Below are 15,500 nucleotides of genomic sequence, written 5' to 3' on the forward strand. Positions count from 1 at the left end.
ATCTGCTGGTAACATCAATTTTGCGGAATCATTTCACCACTTTTTTAGCCCATCCTTTGCAAGGCCACAGGAGACAAGAAGTCTGACACATAGTCAACGCCTAGAGACGATGGTACAGGAGTATCTCCAAGTAAACATTGAAGCCACGACTGTGTCACTGGACCCTTGCTCTTTTTGGGCTTCCAATCTGGATAAATGGCCGGAGCTAGCCACTTACGCCTTGGAGATCTTGTCATGCCCCGCAGCCAGCGTTCTGTCTGAATGTGTGTTCAGCGCTGCTGGTGGTGTGCTGACAGATAAGCGCACGCGGCTCTCCACTGATAATGTAGACAGACTCACGTTCATAAAGATGAACAAATCATGGATCCGAAACGACTTTTCTACCCCTGTGTCATCCTGGGGAGAGTAAAAGCTTGATGATTGGTTAAAATCACCCTACCAACCGTTTTAAGCTTTCAAATTACTAATCATGTTTATCTGTATCTTGACTGGAAAATAATTTGGGCTTTGTAGCAGTGTGCAGCACTGATCCTATTAGGCCATCTATAATAAGCTTCACCAGATTTAAAATTAAAAATAATTTTTAGCTGCATCTAGCCCGGAAAATAATTTTGGGGCTCCGAGATGCGCAAGACACATAAGTGCCTTCTTGCTGCACTACCTGCAGCATGACCCTCATATTGTCAGAATTCGAAGTAATCATGACTACTGGGTTGCCACACTCTTAGATCCCCCAAACTTTTCGATCAACCTTTTCATTTTAATAAAGACCAAAAAAATGGTCATTTTTGAAATTATAAGCATTAGCAGGTTGTTAGAAACTGAAATCAAACAGTTTTCAACTCAAAACTTTATTCTAGGTGATGTTACATTTTCACATAGGACCCCTTGTTCGAAAGGAGCTTCTGAACTCTCTCGTCCATTGAATTTGTCAGGTTTTGGATGGTTTCTGCTTCAATTGTTTTGCATGAGGACAGAATACCCTCCCAGAGCTGTTGCTTAGATGTGAACTGCCTCCCGCCATCATAGACACTCCTTTTAATGATGCTCCAAAGGTTCTGAATGGGGTAGAGGTCAGGGGAGCATGGGGGTCACACCATAAGTTTGTCCCCTTTTATGCCCATATCAGCCAGAGATGCAGATGTTTTATGTGCAGCATGAGATGGTGCATTATCATGCAGAAAAATGATCTTGCTGTGAAATACACAGTTCTTCTTCTTGAACCATGGCAGGAAGTGCTGTTTGAGAAAATCCACATACATTATGGAGTTCATCTTTAGCGCCTTCAGGGATCCTAAAGGGGCCGACAATCTTTCTCCCCATGATTCCAGCCCAAAACATTACTCCACCTCCTCCTTGTTGGCGCTGTAGCCGTGTTTGCGTGGGGTGTCCATCAACCAGCCATCCTCCACTCCATTCATCTGGACCATCGAGCGCTGCACGGCACTCATCCGTGAACAAAACAGTTTTGAAATCAGTCTTCATGTAATGTTTGGCCCACTGGAGCCGTTTCTGCTTGTGTGAAGTGGATAGAGGAGGTCGACAGGATGGCATATGCACAGCTGCAAACCTCTGAAGGACCCTGCATCTTGTTGTTCGGGGGACGTTGGAGGCACAAGCAGCTTCAAAAACTTGTCTGCTGCTATGACAAGGCTTTTTTGCCGCTGCTGTTTCAACCTGACGTAATTGCCTGTAGGAAAGAGTCCTCAATTTGCCCTTATCAGCACGCACACGTGTGTACTGTGAATCAGCTACATACTTCTTGATTGCCAAGACACTTCATCCTGATCATCGCACAATGTTGATTGTAGTCATGCCTTGACCTAAACACTCCACAATTTGTTGCTTCTCAGCAGCCGACACATCCTTTTTCTTTCCCATTTTGGCAGAAAATGTAGGCTGCTTAATAATGTGAGAGAGCCTTCTTAAGTAGTCTTGCCTTTCATTGGACACACCTGCCAAACTAATTAGCACAGGTGTCTGCAATTGCTTACAGTGATATAAAGAGCCCTGACACACATCACCATCAATGAGTTTAACTGACAAACAAACAAATTCTTCCCTTATCACTCCTAAACACTTTTTGCATAATAATTTGGAACGCGGTGTACATGTGCTTTTCCACAAAACACCAGTGGTTCACGTAGTGAATCTTACAGTTCTAACTTGCCAACCGTGGTCTGTATGGAATTGTTCAATAAAGGGCCCAAAATTAAGATAACATAGATGGGAGAGGTCTCTATGAATAGGAATTCCTAAGTATTTGATACCCTGTGAGGGCCAGGCAAAGGGAAAGTTGGACTGGATGGAATCCTATATGGATTTAGGGAGGGAGACATCGAGGGCCTCAGACTTCGCTGCATTGATTTTAAAATTTTACCATGTAACAAAGTGATCTATTTCAGCCATAACAGCAGGGATGGATATATGTGATTGAGTGATATATACTAGGACATCATCAGCAAATAGAGAGCACTTGTACTCGGTGCCTCCCACCTCAATCCACCTAATATTGGGGTTATGGCGAATTGATGAGAGCAGGTGCTCCGTCACTAGGATGTATAAGAGAGGGGACAGAGGACATCCCTGCCTTGTCCCATTGGTGATTGTGAAAGGTGATGAAAATGTTCTGACGCACCCCCTGGGCCTTGGGACACCCGGAGCCGGACCCTTTTTGGTGGATGCTGGTGGTTGTAGTCTTCGTGGCGGCGATCCGGTTCCGTGGCTCAGGGCGGTCAAACCAGTGGCGGAACTATTTATGTGGTTTTGATGTTTAAATGTCCGACTACGCCACCCGTGGATTGCGGTCAGAGTGAACCGCCGCTACAGGGCAGACCGCTAAGGCTGGTGTTGTGGGTGCAGCAGAGCGTAGCATAACTCCCCACGGAAGGAGTATAGCCTCAGGGCAGTGTATGCGGAGGATGGGGGTGATGGTGCAGGGCAGCAGCAGTAACGACACGGAGTCAGTGATGCAGTTCAGGGCCTTTACTCACAGTTCTTATTATCCAGACCACGTCTGCAGGTAACGGCTGCCCACGTCGTACTGTGCTCACCAGGTGAGGGGCTCAGACAACTCCCAGATAACTTTGGAGCGCTTCACAGGACCCCCTTTGTGTGTCCTTTGTCTGGCCTTTCTTACCAACACTTCTGTCCGGCTGCCTCGGGCCTCCTCTTGGTAAACTTGGCGCCAGTTTCCCTGACCCTATGTGGTGCCTTCCTAGCGGGTGGAGCAAGGGGCTGCGCCACATAAAATGTCAGAGCCTCCGGTTTCTAGCTGAGGGTCGTTTCCTGCCTCCACTAGTTCGGGGACCGGTCTCCCCCTTTGGCCTGACCCCTCCACGCAGGTGGATTCGGGCGTGCGGTGGCGACTCGCCCGTCCGCACCCCTGGGATCCCTTCATTCCTCGTTCCTGGAGCCTTCTCCGCTCCTCTTCCTTCCTTCTCCCTCTTGCAGGCCTGGGCCTCTGTTACTAGGCCCGCCTCCGGAGCAGAGCTCATGCAGAGCCCCTGCTCCCTGCCACTTCTGCTCAGACTTCTCTGCACTGAACTAAGATGGTGCCCACCTTTTATACTCCCTTCTCAATGCACCCAGGAACTGCTTCCTCCCTGCTCCTGCACTGCAGGGTTCCCCTTCCTCAGTGTTCCCTCCCCCCACTCCAGCCAGGGACAGGGACTGTCGTGCCCATCTCAGGGGCATATTGGTCGCCCTGCCCCACGGCAATGTGGTGTAATGCATGCAGGTGTCGGGTCCTGATCCACACTCCATCCTTATCTGAGAGTGAGATATCACACCTCTGGGTGAGGTGCAATACGTCTGTAGCAACCTAGCCCTCGGTGCTACAGTTCCATTTATCTTCAGCCTAGGTGACGTATTGTGATACAGGGCCGTGATTTTGGCTATAAAAGGGTCCCCTAGACCCCTACCCCAAGCTTTTTAAGAGAATCATATATGGCGTGCCAGGAGACTCTATGGAATGCTTTCTCAGCATCCAACGAGAGTATCTACTTACAAATTTTTAACTGCATCTAGCCCAGGAAATACTTTGTGCCTAGTAGCAGTGTCTGCTAGTCAGCGGATTATCCCGGCTGTTAAGCAAGCTACACCACCTGTAGTTTGGACACTTAATTTTTTCAAAGGAAATGCTTCGGGACCACGGGATACTTAGTGAAGAGCATCAGGAGGCACCCCAAGGCATAGGGGCTGGGACTGGCACTAGGATGCCTTGCGGTGGACAGCCGAGCTCGATCCTTATAAAAGCTTTTTAACTGCAGCAGCTTTAGTGGACGCTACTGGAGCTGGAATTACGCGGCTGCTGGCATGAGACTTGCCCTCCAATAGATCCTTGTAAATGGATTTAAAGTGTATTCATTCAAATTAGAGGGACAATTTAAATTAAAAAGCTTAGAGCTGCCTCCACCACAGGGGGGCTCTCTCGACCCACCAGCGGACAGGCACCAGTATTGGGAGAGGGGGGCTGGCCGTCAGGGTTCACCGCGGCTCTGGCACAAACCCGGCGACACGGAGGTGGCACGGGCAGGAGCGGACTGGCCGTCTCGGCTTCTCACTTTTTGGATTTTAGAAGGGCATGACATGCCTATATCTGTGTCTCCCCCTCCTTTTACTCCTCCACCTCTTTTCTTTTCGCATGACTATATGTACTTGTCACTTTTCCATGTGTTAGTTGTGTCTTCTGAGCAGTTTGTCAGCTTTTGGACACCTTTGAAGGTGTTTTCTATGTGTTTCTATGTGTTTTTGTTTGCCTGCCATTGGTTTTAACGGTGTTCGAAGGTGTTCGACGAACAGTTCGACGAACAGTTCGGCGAACACACGGGTGTTCGACGAACCGAACCGAACTCGAACACTACGGGGGTGGCTCAACACTAGTCTTGAGCGCAAGTGCTCGCTACTTGAGTTTGCACCAGGTACTCAGGTGTGCAGTAACATGCTTGAGTCCCCGCCCCGCATGTTTCACGGTTATTTGACACCCAAAAAAAACACGCGGGGTTCGCTCATGCATGGCAGGCAATCCCCGCGAGTTTTTTTTGGCCGCTAAGCATATGGGGCGGAAACTCAAGCATGTTATTCAAGCACCCGCGATACTCAGTGCATACCCAAGCACCCGGCACTCAACACTAGTCACCATATCGTCATCATTTTTATTTTTATTTTTTTTTACTTATGAAAAAATCCCAACCCTAGCACAACCCTAACCCTAGAGTTTATTTTTTACGCCGTTCCTCGTGCGGTATAAGTGATTAGACGACTTTATTCTTATCGGGTTTTTATGATTGACAGCTGTCACACACTAAAGACGCATTTTTTTGCAAAGACTATTTTTTGCATCGCCATATTTTGAGAGCTATAATTTTTCCATATTTCGGCCGACAGAGTCATGTGACGGCTTGTTTTTTGCGGAACGAGTTGATGTTTTTATTGGTGCCATTTTCAGGCATGTGACATTTTTTGATCACTTTCTATTCTGATTTTTGGGAGGCAGAATAAACAAAAACCAACAATTCAGGAATTGTTTTTTTTTTTTATGCCGTTCCGCGTATGGTGAAATTGATAATGCAGCTTTATTCTTCGGGTCAGTACATTTACAGCGGTACCACATTTATATAGTTTTTTTATGTTTTGGCGCTTTTACACAATAAAAACTATTTTATAAAAAAAAAGAATTTTTTTGTATCGCTTTATTCTGAGAGCTCTAACTTTTTTTATTTTTTCGGCTGATGGAGCTGTATGGCGGCTTGTTTTTTGCAGGACAAGATGAAGTTTTCAGCGGTACCATTTTTATTTACATTCGTTTGTTTGCTCGCGTTTTATTCCATTTTTTGTTTGGTTTTATGATGATAAAGCATCATTTTTTGCTTCTTTTTTTTATTTTTTTTTACAGTGTTCACTAAAGGGGTTAACTAGTGAGACAGTTTTATAGGTCAGTTCGTTCCGGACGCGGCGATACTAAATAAGTTTACTTTTTATTGTTTTGTTTTTTTCATAATAATATTTATTGATGGGTATATTATATTTTTATTTTTTGGGTATTATTTTTTTCATCTTTTTTTTTTTTATATTTTTACAATTTTTTTTCTTTTACATTGTCCTATTATGGGACTTTCACTTTTTGCAGCCTGATCGGCTGTATAGCACAGAGAGCAGCAGCAGCTCCCTATGCTATGCAGCCTGTCAGCGCTGCACCCAGGGAGGTTACTTTGGTCATGCACTGCGCATGACCAAAGTAACTTCCTGCCTCCTGTTGACCCGGATGTTGTCATGACGACATCCGAGACCAGACTCAGATGCCACGGGACGCCGGGAGAGGAGGTGAGTACCGATGCTTAGTTCCGCAATGCTGCAATCAACTTCAATCGCAGCATTGTGGGAGCTGGCACATAGCACCGGCTGTCAGCTGTGACCATCAGCTGACACCCGGCGGCGATCGCCCCGCACTGCTTGTGTGCGGGCTCCATCGCCACACGCGTAATAGTACATAGCTGGTCTATAAAGCCCAGGGCGCAGCTACGTACTATTACGGGCAAGGACGTAAAGGGGTTAATACTAGAAATATATTACTCAGGGGATATCGCAGCCAATTCCCACAAGAATAATCCTGGGAACACAGAATTAGATGATTATTTCTCAGCAGTTTCTATAGGACTTAATACATTTCTGATTCTGGAGAGTAATATAAATACTGCAGAGAACAGAGGAATAAAGTTCAGAGAAGAAGCTTCATAGAAGGACATGGAAGTTACAGATGTCATTTAACCCTTTGGGCAAAAGTGATTCCAGGGAGTAAATCCAGAACACGTCTCTGTAGAAGTTTACTGCGTTGTGATTGTGAATCCGCTGCGGTCGTCTCTTCTACCACCGACCATCGGAGATCAGAACTTTTATCACTATCTCCGAGAAATGTCTGGCCACGGTGGTCTCACCAAACTTCTGCTCTTCTTCATTCTTTTTCTTGCAGGGGCCGCAGTGGATTTCATCCTAGGTTCATAGAGCTGAATAGAGGAGCGATGTTCCTTCAGGCTGATTTCATTGATCATGACGTTTGTCCACTTTACCACAAGGGAACTTTACCGAGTAAATCACATCAGAACTGTAGCTGGTAAAAAAAAACACCAATATCCACAGGTGTCCCTTCTAATTGGTGGGAAAACTGTCACCTGTAATAATCCTCCAACAGTTCTGGCATGACAAACATGGAAAAGTGCCCCTTTATGGATCTGAAAGAAAGTCTGTTTAGATACTTTAGCGTAATAGTATCAGCTCTAATCAAATGGTTATATAGCGATTTACCCTGAAGATTCACAAATTGTGGGATGGTTTTAAAAATGTTATATTTAGGGTGTTTTTGTGAAGGAATCATGTATTGCTCCCATAGTACAGTGCCCCTTTCTTGGCCCCCACACACAGAATACTGTTCCCCTAGTACCGCCATCCACTCACACTCTGTATAATGTTCCCACAGTATCTCCATTCCCAATTGTATTTTTTGGGGGTGTTTTTCATGTAATATTTGGAAACCTACATGAAAATGCTAAAAAAAATCCTATCATATCCAGAGAAAAATATACATTGTATATGGAGAATTTGGCATCAAATACCTCCTGTCTTGGTGTTCTTACAAACAAGCTTTTATAATGTCTCAAACTTCTGTGTGTGAATCAGACCTGAGATCTAACATGATAGAAGATTACAGTCTGGGGAAGACGGGAAACATTCATATAGACGGCTGGTGGGGATGTAGTGGGTGACAGGACTCTGGCCAAATATGTTTCTGGAGCCATAGTAGAAGATGAAGATGTCGTCCTCCTCATGAAGTAGTTATTTCTCATGTCACGTGTAATGAATATCTCCTGCAGTATTACTAATGCCGATTCCAGTGTCGGTAAATGAGACGAGAATTAGCAATAAGGAAGATGAGTCTATGAGAAACGTATTCATCTGCAGACTCTGAGGAAGAAACTGCTTGTTGTCTGTGGCCTAAAATATATAGGTTTTATTAGTAGATGTAAAGAAGAAAACTAAATACTGTAAAATAATAAATCTCATATGTTTCCCTTATTATCTCTAGTGATTGTATTATTACACAAGATTTTTATGAATTTACATCGTCTCATTTTCCTATTCAGGTCTCTACAATATCGGATCCCCCTAAATAAGAAAATTTTTCTGATTCATTCATTAAGCATGGATATGGACAGGGACAAGATGGCGGAGAGGATATTACACCTCACCCTAGAGATCCTCTTCCGGCTTACTGGAGAGGTGAGAGATTCTGATGATATCACATTACACCATTGTTGTCTGGGAATAACAGATGGTCAGAACTGGAGAGGTGAGGACTCTGGAAATGTCTGTAGTCATATTTATTAATGTGTCTCTCCATAACCAGGATTACACAGTAGTGAAGAGGACCTCTAGTGAACGCTGTCAGGACCCTGTGTCTGAGGGATGGGGAAGACCCCTGAGCCCAATCACAGGGCCTCCACCTCACCCCCTGATACATGAGGACATCAATGACCAGAAGATCCTAGAACTCACCTACAAGATGATTGAGCTGCTGACTGGAGAGGTGACACTGCTGGGAATGCTGGGACATTATACAGTAATGCTATGAAGGGATCGGGGGATGACTCTACCATTGTATGTGTCAGGTTCCTATAAGGTGTCGGGATGTCGCTGTCTATTTCTCCATGGAGGAGTGGAAGTATTTAGAAGGACACAAAGATCTGTACAAGAACGTCATGATGGAGGTTCCCCAGCCCCTCACATCACCAGGTAATAGACAGGACTAAATACACACAGCCTATAATTATCTGTATGTAAAGAATGAATTCAGTCCCTGTATGTGTTTCCTCCAGATCTATCCAGTAAGAGGACAACACCAGAGAGATGTCCCCATCCTCTTCTTCCACAAGACTGTAAACCAGAAGATCCTAATGTTCCTCAGGATCATCAGGTAGATGGAGAGAAGATGTCATGAGATCTCCCCTATGATGTGTAGACGGCTGTGAAGGTCTTGTGTTCAGTCTTGTTTTATCCACCAGTATTATATGTTTTATACTTTGGTAATGAGAACGGTGGAGATGGCAGGATTAGAGCTGATCATAGATGGGACTTCTCCAGCTGTCTGTGACTTTTACGATATTTGTTTCAGGGTGAAGATCTGACCCATATTAATACTACAGAGACATATGTGAGGGATGATGAGCGGTGTAAAGAGGAGATTCCTACAGATAACCGCCAAAGTGAGTAGCAACCACTAAATGCAGAGAAGTCACAGATTCTTCTCAGATAATAGTGTAGAAAACTGCAACACTGGTGGAATAGGTGCGTAAGTAGGGCCCAAAGCCATTCAATATCAAATGAAACTTGGCACTCAAACAGGCATAATTATAAAGTATTTAATTGCAGTTCAACACAGGTACAATTGGTTTGGTCTTCAAGACCTTCATCAGTGTGTACTGCAGCATAAAAACAAAAAAAGTAAAAACTACATATATCAGACAAAAGCATAAAAAGTACTAGAAACAAACTGTCGTATTTCTGAAATTCATAATCATCTGAAAATCCAAAACATTGCAATAGAGTACACATAATGACTGTATAATAAGTGTGACCTACCAGACTGCTAGGAATATAGTTAAAGGTAAAAGCAGGAAGGACACAGTGTCTCAGTGGAAAGACAGGATCTAGGGAGTCAAACAGCCATAAGAACATCAGCCCCATAGGGGTTATCCAATAGGGACCAGCAATTATATGTAGAAACATACCCAGTAGTGAGTGTAGGAAGTGTGACAGGCGTGGAACGTGGCATCCGCCGCTGGTTCCTAAGGTTGCCATGTCAAGGGAGGAGAAAGCCTAGTATATGTGGTCAGAGGGCGGGAACTAATGTCCCAGGAGACCAATCAGGGTGAACCGCTGGTGCAACGTTCCAAGAAGTGGAGGAAAGAATAATAAGCCTGGAAATGTGACAGGAGGTGAACAGGTGTAAGTAGAGCAGCCTGTGGGCCGTGGAGGATGATGATCAGTGAATAAAGAATACAAAATTAGTACCATGATAATGAAAGAAAATTAATCTCTCTTAAATGACATGCAAATACTGTGTCTCAAAACACATATATGTACACTCCAACAGTGAAAAAACTCAAGGTTAACAACAACAATGTGGTACATCTTATGCAGTTCTCCCTAAAATTATCACAGGACTGACAAATCATAATCCATATTGAGCCCCCTGGGGGTAAGGGCTTGAAGTTCATGGATCCAAAAGGCCTCCCTTCGGTAGGCGTACACGGTCACCTCTGCGAATAGTGGGAAGCACCTGTTCAATGACCTGGAACTTGAGTTGAGATTGGTTATGGCCTAATATAATGAAATGTTGTAGCAAGAGTAGTAGCAGATTCTTACATCTAATTGTGGACTTATGCTTGTGGTTGTGTTGTCTCACCAATGTATGCCAGACCACAAGGGAATTTAATGAGGTATACTGCGAAGTTGGTGTAACACGTAAAATACCCTTTAATCTGGTATTGTTTACTGGTATGGGGATGGTAAATGGTGTTCCCATGTAGGACGTTGTTGCATTGGTGGCACTGCAAGCAGGGGAAGGTCCCCCTCTTAGGGATTAGTAAAAAACGTTGTTTGACCCCTGTATGTGTGGGGCCCACGTCAGCACGAAGTAGTGAATCCTTGAGACTGGGTGCCCGTTTGAAACGCGGAAAAAATGGTTGTTGGAACTCTGGGATGTGGGGATAAGCGGATTGTAGAATGTTCCAATGCCTCCGGATGGTTTTGTGCAAGATGTATGGGAACGGATGGTAAGTGTGGACAACCAGACTCCGGTTCATGGGTTTAGGACTGGTGTGGGCTGAATATGTGTTATGTTGGTGTAGGATTTCGGGGGAATAGCCCCTTTTCTCAAATTTGTGGCACATATCCTGTAGCCTCTCTGAGCGTAATTGATCATTGCCACTATCCTATTTACCCGCTGGAGCTGGGATTTGGAATTGACTGTTTCATTTGTAAAGCGTGATTATTCTTAAAGTGTAAGAGACCAGTTAGATCGGTAGGTTTTGTGTAAAAGTCAGTGGTTAGTAATCCTTGTTGGTCCTTGAGGACTATGGTATCCAGGAAACTGATTTGATGAGAACTGTGAGTCATGGTAAAGCCCAGGTCTGGAATTCAGGAGGTCATAGAACTCATTTAGAGATTCCTGTGGGCACCCCCATATGCAAAAAATGTCATTGATGTAATGTTTCCATGCGATGGAGTGATTACGAAAGAATGGATTGGAGTAAACTACTTGGGCCTCAAAGGTGGCCATATAACAGTTTGCATAAGCGGGGGCCACGTTAGAGCCCATCACTGTCCCTTTAGTGTGTAGGAAGAAAGTATCTTGGAACAAGAAATTATTTTTGGTAAGAACTAACATCAGGAGTTCAATTCAAAGTTCAATGATAAGGGCATATGTCTGTGACTCAAGCAACAGACTGTACAGCACGTACACCTTCGGAATGTGGAATGCAAACATAGAGTCTGTTGACTTTAAAAGAAACCTAGACGGATTCAGGGGGGACACATTTTAGGTCGGTGATAAAACTGAGAAAAGCTCCTGTATCTAGTAAAAAGGAGGGACTTTTTTAATCAATGGTATCAATATTTTCTCTATGAAAATTGATAAAGGTTAAAGAAGCAAGTCTGTCGAGGTTACTATAGGATGACCGGGGGGATGGTCAAGGCTTTTGTGAATTTTGGGGAGTACATAAAAGACAGGTGTGATAGGATGTTGCTTAGTGAGAAAATCACTTGTCTTACTATCAATCACTCCTCTGGTGAGAAAATGTTCCAACACAGATGCTATTGCTGTCCTGACTTGGTGTGTTGGGTCATGGGGTAGTCTATGGTATGTGGAGTTAAGTTGTCTATTGACTTCCAGGAGATAATCCCCTTTATTCATCACTACTATGGTGTCCCCTTTGTATGCCAGTTTGATGATAAGATTACTCTCTTCCTGAAGGCTTCTGAGGGCCTGAAGGTCAAGGGGAGAAAGATTGGACTGGTAATGAAGCAGCCCTTTGTCTACCTTGGAATGTAAGTCTGTAAAGGCACTATCCACGAAACCAATGAAGGTCTCAAGCGCATGTGAGTCATGTGGGGGTCTGTATGCACTTTTGGGGTGTAGGACGAGACTGGCGCCGTGATGGAGGTATTATCATCAGAGAGGGTAGAGGGAATAGACAAGGTATTGCCTGGTGTGTCATTGGTAAAGTGTGTCCTAAGGCGTAGTGAGCGACAAAATCGCTGTAACTCCATATCAAGATTGAACATTTTGTACTTGTTAGTGGGACAAAAAGATAACCCCTTCTGTGGTACAGAAAGTTGTGCAATACTCAAAGTCCTAGAGGAGATATTTACCACCAAGGGTGCTGTGTCCCTGGGAGCGGGTCACTCAGATGAAGTCAGTGTTTTCCCTTGTGTTGGCCACCTCTTCTGTTCTTCTGTGTTGAGAATATCTTTTTCCTTGATCTAAAAAAAACGAGCAGAAGTGGTGAAAAGGTCCCTCCTGCCTGTGTCCGAACCGGAGGTAGAAGGATCTGTAGTGGATTTGGCAAATCTGGGAGGATAATTTCTTGAGGTGTATCTGTCTTGCCATCTATAGACCCAGTCTTGCTCATAATCTTCATTATCTCGCAAACTTATTCCTTTTTTTGCTCTCCGTATCTCGTTGATGCTCATCTTGTTTTGTAGAGTGATGAGTTCTTGTGTAGAGATAGTAGCAGCAAGCTGAGTTTCAATATTTTTTACCTGTTCCTTGGTAGATACAATAGCCTTCTGTAAGTAGTCATTTGTTAGGGTAATAATATCAAAAGAACATTTATTAAGTATATGTTCAAATTTTATGCAGTACTCAGACTGATCGCTAAACAGGGTTGGACAAATTGGGACCCTCAATGCCCTTGGGATCCTTTGTACTCTCAAGTATTCCAACAATGTGGCACAATGCAACTCGATGCTGGTGAGGTGGCGAAATTCTCGCTATAAGTTCCATCCTCACATCTCCTTCGGGGGGACTTTTAAGAAATCACACAATAGGTTATATTGTGCAATGATATTTGATGTTTCCTCAACGTTATACGAGAACGTGGAAGAGGACATGACACTTCAGCGTGCTTACATACTGGAGTAGATAATAGTGTAGAAAACTGCAGCACTGCTGGAATAGGTGCGCAAGTAGGGTCTAAAACCATACAAAAGGCAAATGAAACTTGGCAATCAAACAGGCATAATTTTAAAGTATTTAATTGCAGTCCAACACAGGTACAATTGTTTCGGTCCTCAAGACCGTCATCAGTGTGTACTACAGCATAAAGACAAAAAAATAAAAACTACAAATATCAGACAAAAACATAAAAAGTATTAATGAAAAACTGTCATAAGGTATTTCTGAAATTCATAATCATCTGAAAATCCAAAACATTTACAGATTCTTCTCAGTCACCGGCTGTGGCTGCTTTATCAATGGTGTAGTCCGGCCTTATCACAATCGTGTGATTACCATTTTTCTTCTAGACCACAACGTTCTCCTCCACCCAAAACTGTTTGAATGACTTTGTGCATTAAAAGCCCTTTTCTATAGAACTTACAACCTGGAGGAGCCACCTACTCCCTGGGATTAGAAGATTACAAAATCATAATAAATACACAGGAGTATAAGCCAAACATAAGACTGTTTATTAACACAACTAACACAATACATTACTGGTAAAAAGAGAGTATTAGACATAGGCAATGTCACTCAGGAAGAATGTTGGACACCAACAGCATCATGAAGGAAAAAATGCTGCAATCATAGTCATAGACAATGATTCCCAAAAAAACACTATGCATGGTCTACATATTCATGCTTATAAATAAATGAATGAATACAATGGTGGCAATAAATCCTAACAAAGGAGATTTCCTTATGCACTAAACCAAACCATGATATACGACTGACCTGAGCGAGTCAAATAAAATAAAGCAAGGAATCAGTGTGTCCTTAACAACACACAAATATGGTGACACAGGAACTTAGGTAAAAAGAGTTGAATGTCTGCCTGAAATATGTTATATGGATGAATCCAAGTAAAGAAAAGGCCCAGAGTATACCTAAAATATGAAGATATAAGGTGACCTGTGTGACTGCCAATGGGACACCCCTGATGCGCGTTTCACGTGCAGCTTCCTCTGAGGGGTGATGCAAAGGTGTCAGGAGAAGGTTTATATATCATGGCTTACCAATGACAGGTGTTTGAGATGTTCACGTTGCCTGTATCCCACGCTGGAACAACCAGGGTCGGCGTCCCACGTCACCTCCGCCAACCCACACTGGAAGAAATTTTGATGTGGACGGGGAGAGACAAGGTAGGGATGCGTTGCCATGGCGATCTGTCACCTCCGCCCTCCCACACACGTGACCACAGTGCGGGCGGGGAGAGGCAAAGCTGGGACGCCTAACCACAGAAGCCCAGCTGGCACAGAACAAAGGACCTGTGACCCAAGCCACCTAATACCACCCACGCACTAGATCCGAATGTGGGTGGGGAGAGGAAAGACAGGGACACGCAGACCATGGCAACCCATCCAGGTAGGAGGGGATAAACCCATGTCACCCCTCGCCCGTCCACACGTGTAAACACAATGCGGGAGGAGAGAGGCAAAGCAGGACACGTAGCCAGGGAATCCAGCCCAAATATGTCAAAAGAGTGAGCGAATGATACAAATAAACTGAATGCATTTGAGAAGAATTCATCAAGTACATAACTGCCTGAAGAATAGACATTATGGTGCAATTATAAGATTAGGGACACTTAAATGTGCAAAATATATGAAAGAAAAATTCAAGAAATGCATAGGTGGGTGTTCATTAGATCAGTTCGTAAAGTGCATAGTGCAATGGTTAAACATGATAAAAAAAAAAGTGCAACGTGATGTATGAGATATAATACATAAAGTGAATAGTGCATGCACAAGAACTCCAATATAAAATATAATATTAAAGTGCAGAATGTGCAAAACAATCATACTTTAAAAAAATCATACATTTTGGCAGTGAGACAACAGACTAGTAGGAGACGTCCTCTAATGGATGTGTTCATTATCAATGAATATAGACGATAAGTTGGAAAAGACAATATAGTTTCTCTCACTGGTGACAAATCAATAAATTAGAACGCTTTACATCAAGACTATATAAAGACCACACATTCACTGTCATTTAAAAATTGCACAATTTTTCTTTTATTGTTATTGGTAAATAAACGTTATATATTAATAGAGAATCTTGAGTTAGGGATCATTTGCCTTATTGCACTTAGTTAATAACTGATCTGACAGCTGACACCCGGCACTCAGTGCACCGCTCCTGCTACTTTAGCCTCTCACAGCTGCTATTGATATCCATCCCAGCATTTAGGAGGGAGCCCCCTCTGCCCTCCAATCGGCGCCCC

The 15,500-nt window shown here is 43.7% G+C and overlaps 1 protein-coding gene across 1 annotated transcript in view; it reads left to right on the forward strand.

Annotated features, from left to right (window-relative positions):
- LOC141270853 (uncharacterized) overlaps nucleotides 1–15,500 on the forward strand; it is a 42,181-nt gene that overhangs the window by 7,602 nt on the left and 19,079 nt on the right. The window contains exons 2-6 of the mRNA XM_073680951.1: nucleotides 8,139–8,274; nucleotides 8,402–8,581; nucleotides 8,664–8,787; nucleotides 8,871–8,968; nucleotides 9,167–9,257. Of these exons, the coding sequence (XP_073537052.1) occupies nucleotides 8,139–8,274; nucleotides 8,402–8,581; nucleotides 8,664–8,787; nucleotides 8,871–8,968; nucleotides 9,167–9,257 (629 nt within the window). The remainder of the gene's footprint in view (nucleotides 1–8,138; nucleotides 8,275–8,401; nucleotides 8,582–8,663; nucleotides 8,788–8,870; nucleotides 8,969–9,166; nucleotides 9,258–15,500) is intronic.

Source organism: Phyllobates terribilis, unplaced genomic scaffold (genome assembly GCF_046119375.1).
Source record: "Phyllobates terribilis strain yellow unplaced genomic scaffold, ASM4611937v1 Scaffold_5__5_contigs__length_657084704, whole genome shotgun sequence".
Lineage (NCBI taxonomy): Eukaryota > Metazoa > Chordata > Amphibia > Anura > Dendrobatidae > Phyllobates > Phyllobates terribilis.